This window comes from Erythrolamprus reginae, chromosome 5 (genome assembly GCF_031021105.1).
Source record: "Erythrolamprus reginae isolate rEryReg1 chromosome 5, rEryReg1.hap1, whole genome shotgun sequence".
Lineage (NCBI taxonomy): Eukaryota > Metazoa > Chordata > Lepidosauria > Squamata > Dipsadidae > Erythrolamprus > Erythrolamprus reginae.
Genome location: NC_091954.1, coordinates 116,382,510 through 116,401,028, shown reverse-complemented (window position 1 = coordinate 116,401,028; position 18,519 = coordinate 116,382,510). Strand labels below are relative to the sequence as shown.

The 18,519-nt window shown below is 45.1% G+C and overlaps 1 protein-coding gene across 6 annotated transcripts in view; it reads left to right on the top strand.

Moving 5' to 3' along the window:
• Positions 1 to 18,519, top strand: part of TNK2 (tyrosine kinase non receptor 2) — an 89,270-nt gene that overhangs the window by 44,315 nt on the left and 26,436 nt on the right. For all 6 annotated transcript variants that reach the window (XM_070753814.1, XM_070753813.1, XM_070753817.1 and 3 more), the window contains 8 exons: positions 340 to 517; positions 1,056 to 1,126; positions 3,401 to 3,613; positions 4,570 to 4,722; positions 5,908 to 6,185; positions 6,451 to 6,577; positions 6,848 to 6,994; positions 8,424 to 8,518. In XM_070753814.1, coding sequence (XP_070609915.1) covers positions 340 to 517; positions 1,056 to 1,126; positions 3,401 to 3,613; positions 4,570 to 4,722; positions 5,908 to 6,185; positions 6,451 to 6,577; positions 6,848 to 6,994; positions 8,424 to 8,518 — 1,262 coding nt within the window. The remainder of the gene's footprint in view (positions 1 to 339; positions 518 to 1,055; positions 1,127 to 3,400; positions 3,614 to 4,569; positions 4,723 to 5,907; positions 6,186 to 6,450; positions 6,578 to 6,847; positions 6,995 to 8,423; positions 8,519 to 18,519) is intronic.

Genomic DNA, 18,519 nt, shown 5'->3' with positions numbered 1-18,519 from the left:
AAAACCATCGGAATTGACAATATATCTGTGAATCGCAAAAGGCCACTTTACTGGGATTGACAAACATAATTCACCGCTACATCACGCAGTCCTAGGTGCTTGGGAAGTGCCCGACTGGGGATGAAATACGAAATCCAACATAGTGATCTCATTTGCTGAGTTGTATTGAGATAATAATAATAATAATAATAATAATAATAATAATAATAATAATAATAATAAAAAATAAAAAATAAACAACTTCCTTCAGAAGTTCTCTAGAACTTCTAAGTCAGTCTAGAAATGGTTCTGTTACGCTGGTCAACACAATCCTGACATTGGTCCCTGCTTCCTTTCCAGAAGCTGAGCTGTGGCATGCAGGCTGATGAAGGGACCGACTGGCTACTCGAACTCCTGACCGAAGTCCAGCTTCAACAGTACTTCCTCCAGATCCGCGATGACCTCAACATCACTCGCCTCTCGCACTTCGAGTATGTCAAGAATGAGGACCTGGAGAAAATCGGAATGGGGAGACCGGGTGAGTGAGGGGTCCTATAGCCCATCCCCACCTCTCAGGACTTGGAGGTATTGCAAAATTTAAGTGGAAAGGAGCAATGACAAAGTTTTTGTAAATTAGAATCATAGAAACCTAGAAGATTGATGGCAGAAAAAGACCTCACGGTCCATCTCGTCTGCCCTTATACTATTTCTTGTATTTAGATGGATCTATATTTATCCCGGGAGAACTCCGTGCTGCTATGCCATTGGCCACGCCCCCTTCCCCGCTAAGCACCTGGGTTTTGATCATGTGACCGTTTCAGCAGCTAAGCGTGAAAAATGGTCATGTCAACTTTTTTTTCATTGCCGTTATAAATTTGGTCACTAAACAAACCGTTTTTAAGTCAAGGACTAGCTATAAGCAAAGTTTGAGCAGTATTTTGCAACTAGGGGGATTTGAGTGAAACGGAATTACCTAGCCCCCCCCAAAAAAATTTCCGACATGGAGCAAATACATAGCAGGAGAGGAGTTGATTTCTTTTTGGTTTTATGTGGCTGCTTGTTGTGTATTTCTGTAGGGCAGAGACGCCTCTGGGAGGCCGTGAAGAGGAGGAAGGCTGTGTGCAAGCGGAAATCATGGATGAGCAAGGTCAGAGAGGAGGGGACTCCCGAGGACTAGAAACTTAGCGGCGTCTTTAAAAAGACAAAACAGAAAGGTTTTATAGAACCGTCTCGAAGGAGAGGGTGCTTTGGGCAAGATGCAGGAACCCCCTAACCCCCTTGACTTGATTTTGAAAAACAATCGTCGGATCAGACTGTGATTTGGTTAGTCCTGGGATGGCTCACCACCAGGAAATCCCAGGAATGCCGAGTAAGAAAGTGCTCTTAAAAACGACAATGGCAAGCAAGCTTGGTTGCCAATTAGTAAAAAATACAATGGTACCTCGGTTCTCGACCACAATTTGTTCCAGAAGTGTGGTCGAGAACCGATTTGGTCGAGTACCGAATTTATTTATCCCATAGGAAATAATGGAAATGGATTTAATTGGTTCCCAGTCCCTGTTAACTCGCTGGGAACCAATAAAATCTATTTTCTTTACTTCATGTGGGATAAATAAATTCGGTACTCCAAGCTGCAGGAAGGGTGGGGGCGGCTGCAATCCCGGCAGCTTTGGGGGGCTCCTTTCCTCAATGCTTCGTATTATTACCTGTAAGCAGCTGCAAAAACTTTCTCCTTCCCGGCGGCAACGGCGGCGGCTTCCGTTCGAGTAGCAACAGCAATGGGAATGTCACGTAATGAAGGGAAGCGGCTGGAGCGGCTGAGATGGCTCCGGCGGTTTCCCTTCATCACGTGACGTTCCCGGCGCTGTTGCTACTCGAAGGGAAGCCGCCGCCGGGAAGGAGAAAGTTTTTGCAGCTGCTTACAGGTAATAAGAGGAAGCAATGAGGAAAGGAGCCCCCCGAAGCTGCCGGGATTGCAGCCGCCCCCACCCTTCCTGCAACTTGGAGCTCTTATACAGCTCCTCAGCCCCATGAAGCTGCTGGGACTGCAGCAGCCCCCGGCGGTAACATTTCGGATAATGAACAAAATTTTCTGTGGCTGTTCGGTATCCGAATTTTTGTTCAGATAACGAAGCAAATTTTTGCCGAAAAGTTTGTTCGTTATCCAAAATGTACGAGAACCAAAGCGTTCGAGTACCGAGGTACCACTGTACTTTTTAAGGAGACAAGTACCAGAGTTACATGTTAGGTGTATTACACTACTAAGTAAATACATAGAGTTGTACGGTTATGTACACAGGTGTATTTAAGTTAAATATGATACTGCTCAGTGACAGTATAATAAGGCATAAAAGGAAAGAAATGTAGGAGAAGAAAAATCAAAATAGATAAAATCAGAACGTTAATAATAAAAATAGGCCCCAAAGAGTGAGGCCAGGGCTTAAGACACCAGGCTTAGCAGCCGGGAGATGGTGAGATGTAGTTAGGCCTTAGGCACGAATGGCGGCTGGGTGACTTTGCCCAAGCGCCAGGAGGCTCTGAGTTCGAGTGTCACCTTCGCCATGACAGTTGGCAAGATGACTTTCGGCCGATCACCAGGAGATGGCGAGTTCTAGTCCTGCCTTAGGCATGAAAGCCAGCTGGGGGACTTTCGGCCTCTAACCCAGCCTACTTCACAGGGAGGCGGGAGTTGCGGCTTGCCAGTGTGCTTCCTACGTAGCTCCCAACCCCGGCGGGCATATCCGAGTGAGAATTTACTTCTGCGCATGCTGGCAAAAGAGAGATTTTGGCAATTTGATGCTTTTGAGCATGCGTAAAAATCACAGAAATCTCACACATGTGCGTACCAAGCAAAATCTCACTCGGATTCCCGGGGACGCAGAGCGGTGAGCACATTTCCCTACCGGAGCTATGGTGTGGGGTACGGGTGGTATCGGCGATCCGTTAGAAAAAACGGAGATACGTGCTGCCCCCGACAAGTGCATGTATGAGATTTCACTTCTGCACATGCATCCGAAGCGAAATCTCACACGATTTTGACGATTTTCGCAGATTTTTCACTTCTGTGCATATCGGCGAAAACAGCTGAGATCTTGCTCGCGCTCACAAGATTTTGGCAATTTTTGCTGACTTTTTTGGCAAAAATCACCAAAATTGTGTGAAATTTCACTTTGGGCGCATGCAGAGAAGCGAAATCTTGTGGTGGGGATGCGTGCGGCCACACTGGCCCTGGGAAGCAACGGCGGCTCTTCGCTGTCCGTACCGGTAGCAACCCGCTACTACTCACAGGGTGATGGTTGTGTAGGAGAAGTTGTAGGCAGGATAAAAATATTTCTTTAAAAAAACAACAACCCAGAATTTTTCTTGTTCACAACATCGGTGCCAAACTTGGTTCCCTCACGCTCCTCCATTATCCACCCAGGTCTTCAGCGGGAAGCGCCCCGACTCGGAGATGCAACCGCTGCCCCCAAGTCTTCTGAGCAAGCAGTCGAGCCCGGCGGCCCTCGAAGAGGCCCAGCAGCAGGCCCTGACCTGCCTCATCAGTGAGAAGGACCTGGTGTTGCTGGAGAAACTGGGTGACGGTTCTTTTGGGGTGGTGCGCCGCGGGGAGTGGTGCGCCCCGTCAGGAAAGGTGGTAAGCGAGTATGGTGTGTACACATACACGCTTCTTGCGACTAGCCGTATTTTATTAAGAGAAGATTTAATTAAGACTTTCTCCTTAAGAAAGACTTAATAAAGATAGATAGATAGATAGATAGATAGATAGATAGATAGATAGATAGATAGATAGATAGATAGATAGATAGAGATAGATAGATACTGTAGATAGATAGATAGATAGATAGATAGATAGATAGATAGATACTGTAGATAGATAGATAGATAGATAGATAGATAGATAGATACTATAGATAGATAGATAGATAGATAGATAGATAGATAGATAGATAGATAGATAGATAGATAGATAGATAGATAGATAGATAAATAGATAGATAGATACTGTAGATAGATAGATAGATAGATAGATAGATAGATAGATAGATAGATAGATAGATAGATAGATAGATAGATAGATTACATAGATATGATTGAGAGAGGAGCCAGGGAGAACAGCCTATGATCTAGAGGTTAAAGCCATTGTCTTAAAAGGCACACTCTGCAGGTTCAAATTCCGGGAAGGGTATGGCTAATTGACGAGAGCATAATAAACTCAAAATACATCTATAGTAGTCTCCCTTCCCTTTCATTATCAGCAAAAATATGCCTCATACATACATACATACACGTATATATATATATGTATTTGTACACATCCATTCACCTACCTATCCATCCATCTACCCACCCTTCCCCCTAAATACCTACCTACCTATACCTGTACATATCTATACTTACATATACATATATAGATACACATACATACACATAGGCATGTATATATGTCAATACACACTCACACGTAGAAAAATACCTTTGATGGGAAGGGCACAGTGTTCCGTAAGTCTACCCTGGTCTGGTGTAGCAAAGGGCCAGGATTCGATTCCAGATCCGGCGGTGTGAGAGATTTCTTGCCTTTCCCATCCACAGCTGAACGTTGCGGTCAAGTGTCTGAAGACGGACGTCCTGAACCAGCCGGAAGCCCTGGACGACTTCACCCGCGAGGTCAACGCCATGCATTCCTTGGACCACGTCAACCTCATCCGCCTCTACGGGGTGGTCCTCTCCAACCCCATGAAGATGGTGAGGGAACCCTCCCAGGCTGGAGTGGAGAATGGGGACGGGGGTTTGCGGGGACGTTGGATCCTGAAACGAGTAGTCCTCGACCTAATGACCGTAAATTGCAGTCATAAGAGGGTCCTTAAGTGAGTCATGATGTGACTGCACGCCCGTTTTGCAACATTTTTGTTGAGCCGGTCGTTAAGTGAACCCGTGGTCATTAAGCGAGTCCTGACAGTAGTTAAGCATACCCAGTGGTTAAATGAGCTCCAGCAATCATTAAAAGGGTTCCAGCTGTCGTTAAGCGAGTCCCAACAGTCGTTAAGTATATGCAGCAGTCATTAAGCGAGTCCTGGCAGTCGTTAAGGATACCTAGCAGTCATTAAGCGAGTCCCAGTCATCGTTAAATGAGTCCTAGCAGTTAAGCCAGTCCCAGCAGTCATTAAGCAAAGCTCAGCAGTCATTAAGTGAGTCTCAGTCATTAAGCAAGTCCTGGCAGCCTTTAAACCTACCCAGCAGTCGTTAAGTGAGTCCCAGTAGTTGTTAAAGTGAGTACTGGCTCATTAAGTGACTCAGTAGTCATTAAGCGAATCCCGGCAGTCGTTAAGTGAGTTCAAGTAGTTGTTAAACAGGTCCTGGCAGTTAAGCGAGTCCTGGCAGGTCTTTAAGTGAGTCTTAGTAGTCGTTAAATGAATCTTGGCAGTCATTAATCAAACCCACCCAACAGTCATTAAGCAAGTCCTTGTAGTTGTTAAACGAGATCAGGTGGTCATTAAGTAATTCCCAGCAGACGTTAAGTGAATCTCAACAGTCGTTAATGTGAGTCCTGGCAGTCATTAAGTGAGTCTCCGTTGTTAAATGAGTCCTGGCAGTCATTAAGCACACCCACCCAACAGTCATTAAGTAAGTCCCAGTAGTCTAACAGGTCCCGGCAGTCGGTAAGTGAGTCCCAGTAATCATTAAATTAGACAGAAGTTAAGCGAGTCCCAGCAGTCGTTAAGCAAATCTCAGTAGTTATTAAATGAGACCTGGCAGTCGTTAAGAAATTCCCAGCAGTCATTAAGTGAATCCCAGTAGTCATTAAACGAGTCCTGGTAGTTAAGGGACTCCCGGTAGTCGTTAAGTAAGTCTTGGTAGTTGTTAAGTGAGTCGTTAAGGTGGTTTCTCGTACCTGGGGAGCGTTAACCCCGGTCCTCCTGTGCCGCGCAGGTTACGGAGCTGGCCCCGCTGGGTTCGTTGCTGGACCGCCTGCGCAAGAACCAGGGCCACTTCCTGCTGGCCACCCTCTGCCACTACGCCATCCAGATCGCCCGCGGCATGGCCTACCTGGAGTCCAGGCGCTTCATCCACCGTGACCTGGCCGCCCGGAACATCCTGCTGGCTGCTAGCGACCTGGTCAAGATCGGAGACTTCGGCCTCATGCGCGCCTTGCCCAAGAACAATGACCACTACATCATGCAGGAGCACCGCAAGGTCCCCTTTGCCTGGTGAGAGTCCGGCACACAGCACGCCAGTGTCACATGGCATGCCAAAGCTGGCGTCGTCCAGTCGTTGAGGGTCCGCGGTGCTCTCTGAGGTCCTTGGCAGACGTTTCATAACCCAACTAGGGAACATCATCAGTGTTAGGAGGGAGTCGATGGGGAGGAGGAGGGGGACTCTGAGGTCTTCGAAGATCTCCAGGGTGTGACCGCCTCTCTTTCTGCTTTCTCTCCCCCACCTGGGCTGCCCCCTCCCACCACCGCCATGGGTCAGGTGCGCTCCGGAGAGTCTGAAGACCCGCACTTTCTCCCACGCCAGTGACACCTGGATGTTTGGCGTGACCCTCTGGGAGATGTTTACCTACGGACAGGAGCCCTGGGTTGGCCTTAACGGCAGCCAGGTATGACGGGAAAGGTGGGGGGGGGGGGGGGAGTCCTGCAAACAGTCCTCGACTTGCGACCACAATAGGAAACCCCCCTAAATTTCGTTGTTAAGTGAATCACTGCAATTGATTTGGGTCCTACGTGTGACCAAGACACAAATCCCTTCATTTTCACTGCTGTTGTAACTTTGAGCGGTCAATAAATGCTTTTCTGGACTGGATCTTGGCAGCCTTCCCAAACCGAAGCTCCCTGCTGGCTCGCCTAAACGTTGCTTTTCTCCCCGTAAGATTCTGCACAAGATCGACAAGGAAGGCGAACAGCTCGTCCGGCCCGAAGATTGCCCCCAGGATATCTACAACGTCATGTTGCAGTGTTGGGCGCACAAACCGGAAGATCGTCCCACCTTCGTGGCTCTGCGGGATTTCCTCCTGGAGGTAAGACACAAAGAAACGGGCGCGGTCTCTTTCCCGTCTTGACTGCTGCAGCGTCCTGTACGTGGGGCAGCCCTTGGAAGCTATGCAAAGCCTTTCATGGCGATCAAAATGCAGCAGTCTGTGTGGGTTTCTGAGTGCCACACGTGTCTTCTCTTTTGCGGGATTTGCTTCTGGCTCCCAATTCCACGACGCGGCTTGCTACCTTCAAAGCCCTCCGTGGCTTAAGGCCAGGTTACAAGTCGTTCTCGACTTACAACCAACAATTGAGCTGTGAATTTTATGTTGCTAAGTGAGAAAAAGTTATTTTTTTTCTTCAGGGGGACTCGTCAGGGCAACCTGGTCTACCCCAAATATGGGACGGAGCACGCCACTTCTCTTTCCCCCCCCCCCCCCCAAGTATAATTTTTTTTTATTTTTCTTCCATACGGACTTTTTTCAATACATTATGAAATTATTATTTTTATTATTATTTATTAGATTTGTATGCCGCCCCTCTCCGAAGACTCGGAGCGGCTTCTATTCATGTTATAATAAAAATAGTATTTCATTAGTCAGTCATATATAATCCAAAGAGCGAATTTCAAATTCAGAACTACAATGATACCTCTACTTACGAACTTAATTCGTTCCGTCACCAGGTTCCTAAGTAGAAAAGTTTGTAAGAAGAAGCAATTTTTCCCATAGGAATCAATGTAAAAGCAAATAGTGCGTGCAATTGGGGAAACTTCAGGGAGGGTGGAGGCCCTGTTTCCTCCCAGGAGATTCCTAGTGAGGCCCCACAGAGGCTTCTCCCCACCTTTTCTGGCCCTGTTTCCTCCCAGGAGATTCCTGGAGGGGCCCCACGGAGGCTTCTCCCTGCCTTTTCCGGTCCTGTTTCCTCCCAGGAGATTCCTGGAGGGGCCCCACGGAGGCTTCTCCCCATCTTTTCCAGTCCTGTTTTCTCCCAGGAGATTCCTAGAAAGGCCCCACGAAGGCTTCTCCATGCCTTTTCCGGCCCTGTTTCCTCCCAGGAGATTCCTAGAGAGGCCCCACGAAGGCTTCTCCATGCCTTTTCCGGCCCTGTTTCCTCTCAGGAGATTCCTAGGGAGGCCTCACGGAGGCTTCTCCGTGCCTTTTCCAGCCCTGTTTCCTCCCAGGACATTCCTGGAGGGGCCCCACGGAGGCTTCTCCCCATCTTTTCACTACCAGTATGATGACGTCAACGGTGCTGGTAGGAACCTCCTACTGGTATAGTCTCTCCCTCCCGACTTTGTTTAAATTCTGCCTAAGCAACTGCATGAATTTCCGTGCGGTGGGGTGGATAATGGTCCCCAGAGACACCCTTAGATTTGAAGCCCTATTTATCTGGGGCTCATGAAGTCGGGGGGGGGGGGGGGAGTTTGATTCGGAGATCTCACCTGTCAATCTTGGCTTTTTCTCCCTTCCCCAGGCTCAGCCCACGGATATGCGGGCTCTGCAGGATTTCGAAGAGCCAGACAAACTTCTGATCCAAATGAACGATATCATTACAGTCATCGAGGGAAGGTAATGCCTTACCTTATATCCTTTGATCTTGGGTTTATTTTTTTTTAATCCTGCCTTGGTTATTTGCATAGATAATTCAAGGTGCTGGACGTACCTCATGTTTCTTCCGTCTTTTCGCCACAACAGCCCTGCCAGGTGGGTTGGTCTGAGAGAGGAGGGGGCCTGGGTCTTTCGTGCTGGACGTGGGACTAGAACTCACAGTCTCCTGGAGTTTAACCCAAAGTCACCCAACTGGGATTCATACTTCAGGTGGTACTAAAACTCCCTGCCTCCCAGTTTCTAGCCCAGTGCCCTGACCACTAGACCAAACTGCTAGTGGGGACACTAATTGGTTTATTTATTTTATTTATTTATTGTATTTATATGCCGCTCATTCCAACACTGACTCAGAGCGTCTAACAACAGTTATAAACACAACAATAGTAAAAAAACAGTAAAAAATACAACAATAAAATCAACAGTATAATAAAAACAATAATATAAAAAAACCCATGCATCCATTACGATCAATCCAGTTCTAATTGTGATTGAGTTCATTGGCTGTTTTTTAAATGTAAGGGGATTTTAATTTAGAATTTTAGCTATTATATTTGTACGCATATTATTATTGTACTTCTGCCGCACGAATCCCAGCGACCGATTAGGTCCCACAGAGTGGGCCTTCTCCAGGTCCCGTCAACTAAACAATGTCAGTTGGCGGGCCCCAGGGGAAGAGCCTTCTCTGTGGCGGCCCCGACTCTCTGGAACCAACTCCCCCCAGAGATTAGAACTGCCCCTACTCTCCCCGCCTTCTGTAAACTCCTTAAAACCCACCTTTGCCATCAGGCATGGGGGAACTGAAACACCTCCCCCGGGCATGTACAATTTATGCATGGTATGTTTGTGTGTGTGCTTGTTAGTAAATGGGGTTCTTTTAAAACTTTTTAAAATATTTTAAATTTATTTGGATTTGTTACGATTTGTTATATTTTGCTGTGAGCCGCCCCGAGTCTGCGGAGAGGGGTGGCATACAAATCTAAATAATAAATAAATAAATAAAATAAATAAATAAAGTACTGTATTTTGTGAGCTGCCCCAAATCCTCGGAGAAGGGCGGCATACAATTAGTAGTAGTAGTAGTAGAAGTAGTAATAATATTATTATTATTATTATTATTATTATTATTATTATTATTATTATTATTATTATTATTATTCCAGGCCTGCTGGAAAAGCCAGGTCTTAACAGCTTTCCGGAAGATCGGTACGGGGGAGATAGTATGAATCTCCAGGGGCAGTTGGTTCCAAAGTGTCAGAGCCACCACAGAGAAGGCTCTTCCCCGAGGTCCCGCCAACCAACATTGTTTGGCGGATGGGACCTGGAGAAAGCCAACTGTGAGCCATTACTGCCCGCAGCGAGGTAGGAGGAAGGAGGCAGTCCCGTAAATAGTCTGGCCCTGATCCATTTAGGGCTTTAACGGTAATAACTAACACCTTGAAAATAATTTTTATTGGATATAAATATTAAAAGTACATATAGAACATTGATTAGACTTATATGCACATAGCATAACATAAATACATATAAACAGACATACAGAGAAAGAAAAAAAAGAATTGAGAAAAATTGGAAAAAGAAAAAAATCAACTTCTTTTTACAATAAACTATACTGTTGTCATATTTTATACGGTTAAACTATTTCTTTTACAATTTTTTACTTTCAATGTATTTCCTTATTAATATCAGTATTTCAATATCTATACTATATATAATACAATTAACATGCAAACAATAATAATAATAATAATAATTATTATTATTATTAATTAGATTTGTATGCCATCCCTCTCCAAAGACTCGGGGCGACTCACAACAATAATAAAAACAATGTTACAGTGGAACAAATCTAATATTAAAAGAGAAAAAAACATATAAAACCCCATCATTTAAAACCAAACAACACATACATACCAAACATAAAATATAAAAGCCTGGGGGAGGTGTCTCAGTTCCCCCATGCCTAGCGATATAGGTGAGTCTTGAGTAATTTACGAAAGACAAGAAGGGTGAGGGCAGTTCTAATCTCCGGGGGTGGAGTTGATTCCAGAGGGCCGGGGCCACCACAGAGAAGGCTCTTCCCTCGGGGCCCGACAAACGACATTGTTTAGTCGATGGGACCTGGAGAAGGCCAACTGTGGGACCTTATCGGTCGTTGGGATTCGTGCAGTAGCAGGCGGTTCCGGAGGTATTCTGGTCCAATTAAGATATTATTATTATCCATTCCCTAATTCTCTATCTCTATCATTATTTTTACCCTCTACACATTTCTCCTGTTTCCACTACTCTCGTTTCCTTTCTTTTCTCTATCCAGCTATAGAACATATTCCAGCTTTCATAGAATTCTGTGTCTTCTTTGTTGTTCAATGAATATGTTAATTTGTCCAGTTCCGCACACTCGTAATATTTTTTTAATAATAGTCCTATCGCTCGGTATTTCGTTCGGTTTCCAATATTGTGCCATTACTATTCTTGTTGCTGTAAGAATGTGTTGAGTAATGTACCTATATTTTTTCCCTAAGTCATCATCAAATATTCCTAATAAAAAGGTTTCTGGTTTCATATTAATTGCATTCGGAGTCCAACTGCCAAACCAATGCCGCTCGCGTAAAGATGGAGTAATACAGGCATACCTTGGTACCCCCGTTATTCCATGCGCTGCTCCATTGTGCACCAGCATTCAAACTAAGGCTGGTTTGAAGATGTGATGAGCCTTGGCCTGTTTACAGGGGGCAAAATTTCAGCGTTTCTGCTCTTTAACCACAGTTTCCCAGGCTTCCTCCTCCTCTTCTGCCCAAATCCCTCTCCTTTCTACCATTGATGATGTTACCTAGTTCGGTCATGAAATGTCTACAAGAAAACTACCAAACTCAAGAGACCACCAAAGACACCACAGACCTCCCCCCCCCATACTCCTCTCTCTCCTTCTTTCAAAGTTCTCTTTTCCTTCTCATCTTCCTCCTCCTTTCCCTCTTTTCCTTGTATTAGTACTATGGTTCATAACAGTTTGGGTTTGGCAAGCTAATAATGAATGCTTGTATGTATTGAAGCACTATAGTTTTGAGAGGTAGTGTTGCAGATGGCCACAAGAGGGAGCCAGAAGTGTGATTCTCTCTGTCTCTGTTATTTTCTCTGTTTGCTATTGTTGATTCATTGTGACTGCTATAGTAGGAACTGTGTGTTCAAATGATGGTTTATGTATTTGTACAAATAAGGCTTGTTATATTGTTATAATGTATTGAGAGTTATTGACTGATTTTACTGGACTGTTTAACTTGACTACGATATTTGCTAATGTATCTGGTTTGTATGACTGAACCATTACTCATATCTCCTGGCTACCTGCTGGATATCTACTACGATTCCACTTCCTTTGCCTAGGTGTATCCTTGATAACTCAGAGGTCACTCTGCAAACTCCTTATCACCTTATACTCTTCTCTTTCTCCTCCTCCTCATCCTTCTTTACTTCCTCCCTCCGCTACCACCATCCCTTCTCCCTCTTCTTCCTCTCCCTTTCTTCCACCCCTTCGCAATGTCCTTGTTTACGGACAACCAGGTTGGATAAGAGCCCCTAATCCAGAGACCTTCAAACTTGGTGACTTTTTAAGACTGGTGGACTTCAACTCCCAGAATTCTCCAGCCAGCATAGCTTGCAGAGGAAGGGATTACAAGAGAGTAAGCTGCGCTGGCTGGAGAATTCTGGGAATTGAAGTCCACCAGTCTTAAAAGGTTGCCAAGAGTTGACTTGATCGAAGTGTGTAAAATCATGCATGTGATAGAAAAGGTGGATAGAGAAAAATTCTTTTCTCTATCCCACAATACTAGGACGAGGGGCCCCTCCCTAAAGCTCATAGGTAAGAAAGCGAGGACAAATAAAGGGAGATATTTCCCCACCCAGAGGGTCCTTGGTTGATGAGATTCCCTTCCAGAAGAGGTCGTGACAGCTGTCAGCTTGGAGAGCTTCAAGGCAGGATTGGACAGATTCATGGATGCCAAGTGTATCATAGGTGGTGATTGATTGATTGATTGATTGATTGATTGATTGATTGTTAGAGTTGAAAGGGACCATGAAGGCCATCGAGTTCAACCCACTGCCCAAGCAGGAACCCTATAGCACACAAGTCAAGTGGCAGTTCAGTCTTCTCTTAAAAATGTCCAGAGTGTTGGAGTTCACAACGTCCGCTGGTAGGTTGTTCCATTGGTTGATCGCTCTGACCGTCAGGAAGTTCCTCCTTATCTCCATGTTGAATCTCTCCTTGGTCAGCTTCCAGCCGTTGTTCCTCGTCCGGCCCTCTGGTGCCCTGGAGAATAAAGTGATCCCCTCCTCTCTGTGACATCCCCTCGTATACCTGTAGACTGCTATCATGTCCGCTCTGGCCCTCCTTTTCTCTAGGCTATCCATGCCCAGTTCCCTCAGTCTCTCTTCGTAAGTCTTGGCTTCCAGTCCCTTAATCATCTTGGTTGCTCTTTTTTGCACCTTCTCCAGAGTTTCAATGTCTCTTTTGAAGTGTGGTGACCAGAACTGAATACAGTCCTCCAGGTGTGGTCGGACCAGGGCGTAGTAGAGTGGTATTAAGACTTCCCTGGTCTTGGAGTGTATTCCCCTGTTGATGCAGCTTAGGATTGTGTTGGCTTTTTTAGCTGCTGCTGCACATTGTTGGCTCATGTTTAGTTGCTTGTCCACCAAGACTATTGAAACAGATGTCCAAGTGCCGCCTCTATGTTGGTTGAGGCAGGCAGGGTTCCCTTGGGTCCCATTTGTTGGGGGTCAAGGGAAAGGGAGGGTCTTGCCTTCTCTTTCTGCTCAAGATCCCCATGGACAATTGGGGGGCCACTGTGGGACACAGAATGCTGGACTCGATGGGCTTTGGCCTGATTCAGCAGGGCTCTTCTTATGTTTTTATGTTCACTAACACCAGCATATATGTTGCTAAGGGTTTTTAAGTAGGATTTGCCCCATTTTACAACTTTTCTTGCCACAGTTGTTAAGTGGATCATTTCATTCACTCATTCATTCATTCACTTGACTTATATAGCACCCAATCCTTTAGGACTCAGGGCGGCTAAGATTATTAAGATAGACACTTCAGTTAGAGAAAGGAACTGGCCCAAAGTCATCCAGCTGGCTCTCGTGCCTAAGGTGACCCTAGAACTCACCCTCTCCTGGTGATTGGCCCAAACTCACTCAGCTGGCTTTAATGCCTAAGACTGGACCAGACCTCATCGTCTCCTGGTGATTGTTATGCTGGCTGGGGAATTCTGGGAGTTGAAGTCCACCTTCCTTAAAGTTTGAGAAACTTGACTTAGGGAGTTATGGAAACTTTCCTGGTTTCACTGTGGGCCATCTCAATATCTGGACCTCTTGAAGGCAATTAACCAGCGGAACGGCTTGCCACCAGGGGATTCAGCAGGGGGTTGGACTAGATAACTGAATGTTAGAAGAGAAGAGATGGACAGCCATTTGTCTGAAATGGTATAGCATTCGCTGCTTGAGCAGGGGACTTGACTAGAAGACCTCCATGGTCCCTCCCAACCCTTCTCTTCCTTCCTCTCCTCTCTTCCTCTTCTCTCCTCTTCTCTCCTCCTTCTCTCCTCCTTCTCTTCTCCTCTCCTCCTCTTCTCTCCTCTTCTTTCTTCTCTTCTCTTCTCTCCTCTCCTCTTCTTCTTTTCTCCTCTCCTCTTTTTCTCTTCTCTTCTCTCCTCCTCTTCTCCTCTCCTCTCCTCCTCCTCTTCTCTTCTCTCCTCTTTTTCTCTTCTCTCCTCCTCTTCTTTCCTCTCCTCTTCTCTCCTCTTGTTTTCTCCTCTCCTCTTTTTCTCTTCTCTCCTCCTCTTCTCTTCTCCTCTCCTCCTCCTCTCCTCTTCTCTCCTCTTTTTCTCTTCTCTCCTCCTCTTCTCCTCTCCTCTTCTTCTTTTCTTCTCTCCTCTTTTTCTCTTCTCTCCTCTTCTCCTCTTTTTCTCTTCTTTCCTCCTCTTCTTTCCCGTCCTCTTCTCTCCTCCTCCTTCTCTTCTCTTAACTGGAGGTTTTTAACAACAGATTGGACAGCCGTTTGTCTGAAATGGCACAGCATTTGCTGCTTGAACAGGGGGCTGGACTAGAAGATCTCCAAGGCCCCTTCGAACTCCTGTTATTCGGAATGGTTAGAAAAAGCGAAAGAGAAAGGCTGAAGCAGACCTGGGCTTGGGAGATTCGGTGTGTGTGGTGGGGGGGAGAAGGACCCTAGCTCGCTCCCCCCTCCCTGCCTTCCGGCACAAGCCGGCTCTTAGTCACCTCCTGGGCACGATTGTGTGTCTTGAGGGTTTGGCTGCTTCCAGCTCACCAGCCGGGAGTGTGGCCCGTTGTTAATTGTAGGGAGGCAGTTTGTAACCGGAGACAGCCAAAAGGCCGGGCGGGAGTTTGATGCCAATCCTGAGAGTCTCCACCCGCCCCCACCCACATGACATCACACCAGGCCTTGCCATGCGCGGAGTGATGCGGTGCACAGAAAAAGCCGGCTTGTCCCAGCACACAGGGAGAGTCTGACAGACTGGCAAGAAACCAGCTTATAAATCCTGGGTGCTCGGAGTAGGATCCACGCCATGCCGGGATGAATTGCCCAGGACAGGTGACTGCGGGGGACAGGTGGGGTTTGGGGCGGTGGGTGGGATGGAGGGATGAAGGAAGAGAAGAGAGGACCCTTGTTGAGCAGCGGGTTGGACTAGCGAACCTCTGGGGGTCTTTTCCAATTCTATTCCACTATTATTCCCTTTGCTAAGGTGAGCAACTTTTTTTACAATGAAAAAATTTAAGAAAAAAGTACAACATAAATAAAGGAAACATTTATTTATTTTTTAGGAAAGAGTGAATGGACTCAATCTGTATAGCCTGGAGGACAGAAGGGAAAGGGGGGACAGGATTGAAACATTTAAATATGTTAAAGGGTTAAATAAGGTCCAGGAGGGGAAGTGTTTTTAATAGGAAAGTGAAGACAAGAACAAGGGGGCACAATCTGAAGTTAGTTGGGGGAAAGATCAGAAGCCACGTGAGAAAATATCATTTGACTGAAAGAGTAGTAGATGCTTGGAACAAACTTCCAGCGGACATGGTAGATAAATCCACAGTCACTGACTTGAAACATGCCTGGGATAAACATAGATCCATCCTAAGGTAAAATACAGGAAATAGTATAAGGGCAGACTAGATGGACCAGGAAGTCTTTTTCTGCCGTCAATCTTCTATGTTTCTTTCTATCTATCTATCTATCTATCTATCTATCTATCTATCTATCTATCTATCTATCTATCTATCTATCTACCTACCTACCTACCTACCTACCTATCTATCTATTTTTTCGATTTGCATGCCACCCCTCTCCGGAGATGCCATTATGAATAAGTAAAATTAATCATTAAAACTAAAACTTTAACAACAAAAGCGATAAACCTTTACTAAATCTACATTTACATTATTTTACACTTGTGTTGAAAAACAGGGCTGAATAAAATTGAATCAATGAATTGCTAAAACGTGAATTGTGCTTACCTGAGTGTAATATTCGCTGAGAAAGGAATAATTTCGTATTTCCCTTAGAAGTAATCACGGAATATAATATAGAGGCAATGGCAGGAGACATGTGCGATAGACATGAAGTTCTCCTGTGCCCCGCGCATGCGTTTCATAATCGCGCCTTTCCAAACTGTACCGTCACATGAAACGAAACAGTTTGGCGCAGCATCTCTGAATACAGAGATTAACAGGTTAGTTTTAAAATATCGAAAAGGAGGACAGGTAGGAGGACGCTTTTCGAAGAAGCACAGAACCTACAAAAGAAGGACTGTCCACCCTAAAGGAGGACGATTGGTCACCTTATCTTTGCTATTTTTCCCCATGGATTTGCACAAGACTTGGCATTGCTGATTCCCCGAAAGGATGAGTTCCCGCACATTTTATTTATTTAGAGTTGTTTGTTTGTTTGTTTGTTTGTTTGTCTAGGGGAGTTATATGGAGTTACTTGGAAACACTTGGCTGGCTAGGGTTAAAATTTACTTTTATTTATTTATTTTGTCAAATACGAATTGGTGGTATACAAAGATATAGCAGTGTTTGTATACAAGACACTAGTAAGAGAGAAACATTAGGACAGGGGACGGAAGGCACGCTGGTGCACTTATGGACGCCCCTTACTGACCTCTTAGAAATCGGGAGATGTCAACAGTGTGTAGTTTTTTGGGGGTTGGTGATGGGTAAAGTTTTTTGGGGGTTGGTGATGATACTACAGAGTCAGGTAGTGAGTTCCAGGCATCAACTACTCGGTTACTAAAGTTACATTTCCTGCAGTCGCGTTAAGAGCGGTTTACTTTGAGTTTGTATCTGTTGTGTGCTCATGGATTGTTGTGGTTGAAGCTGAAGTAGTCATTGACAGAAAGGACGTTGTAGCAGATGATTTTATGGGCTATGCTTAGGTCGTGTTTAAGGCGACATAGTTCTAAGCTTTCTAAACCTAGGATTGTAAGTCTAGTTGTGTAGGGTTATTTTGTTGCCTGAATGCGTTTCCTGGGGGATCGATCTGACCTGCGCACACTTGTTGTTGTCATTTATTTATTTGTTTGTTTGTTTATTTGTTTATTTATTTATTAGATTTGTATGCCATCCCTCTCCGCAGACTCGGGGCAGCTCAATAGAGATAAAACAATCTGTAATAACAAATCTAATATTAAGTCTAAAATAACAATTTTACAGTAAAAGCCTAAAAACCCCATTATATAAGAAACATACACACAAGCTTGTATTGTTGTATGAACTCCGCCAGTTGGCTTAGCTCCTGGGTTGTGGGGGATATAGAAAAACAGAAATGCCTAGCTTATAAATTTAATAAATTAAATTAAATTCAGGGATCGAGTGGTTTTGCTTCTCTGAGCAGTGGGTCTGCCCCAAAATGTGAATTTTGGGGCGGGGGTGTGAAAAGAAACCAGAATCAAATTTAATGTTTAATCTTTTCTGAATTCCCCACAGTACCTAAATTATACTCGACTTATGACCCCAACTCCTTTCACACTCGCCACCCAAAGTACGAAAGGAGTTGGACGACTCACAAATATAATAAATTGAATTAAATTAAATTATTAAATTAAATTAAATGGAGCCCAACATTTCCATTGTTAAATGAGATATTTCTTTTCAGTGAGTTTTGCCCGTTGGGACAACCCTCGTTGGAAGATCCTGGCAACACGGGGACAGCCATAAATAATATGGACCAGTTGCCAAGACACTGAAAAACGGTCGTCACTCACTTTTTTTCAGTGCTGTTGTAACTTCGAGCGGTCAATAAATGAAGTGTCATAAATAAATAAACGACATTGTTTAGTCGACGGGACCCGGAGAAGGCCAGCTCTGTGGGATATTATAACTGGATATTGCTACGGTATATTTATCATGTTTACAGATAAGTCCGTGACTTATGACAGTCTCTGAATAATAATATTCCTGGAAATTTCCGTAAGCGGATTCTAGCCAAACATAGTCTGGAGGACAGAAGGGAAAGGGGGGACATGATCGAAACATTTAAATATGTGAAAGGGTAAAAGAAGGTTCAGGGGGGAAGTGTTTTTAATAGGAAAGTGAACACAAGAACAAGGGGACACAATCTGAAGTTAGTTGGGGAAAAGATCAAAAACAAGGTGAGAAAATAGTATTTGACTGAAAGAGGAGTAGATGCTTGGAACAAACTTCCAGCCGATGTGGTTGGTTATTGAAACGGATGTCCAAGTGCCGCCTCTATGTTGGTTGAGGCAGGCAGGATTCCCTTGAGTACCATTTGTTGGATATCAGGGGAAAGGGAGGGTCTTGCCTTCTCTTTCTGCTCAAGATCCCCATGGACAATTGGGGGGCCACTGTGGGACACAGAATGCTGGACTCCATGGGCTTTGGCCTGATTCAACAGGGCTCTTCATAGATTCTTATAGTCACTGAATTGAAACATGCCTGGG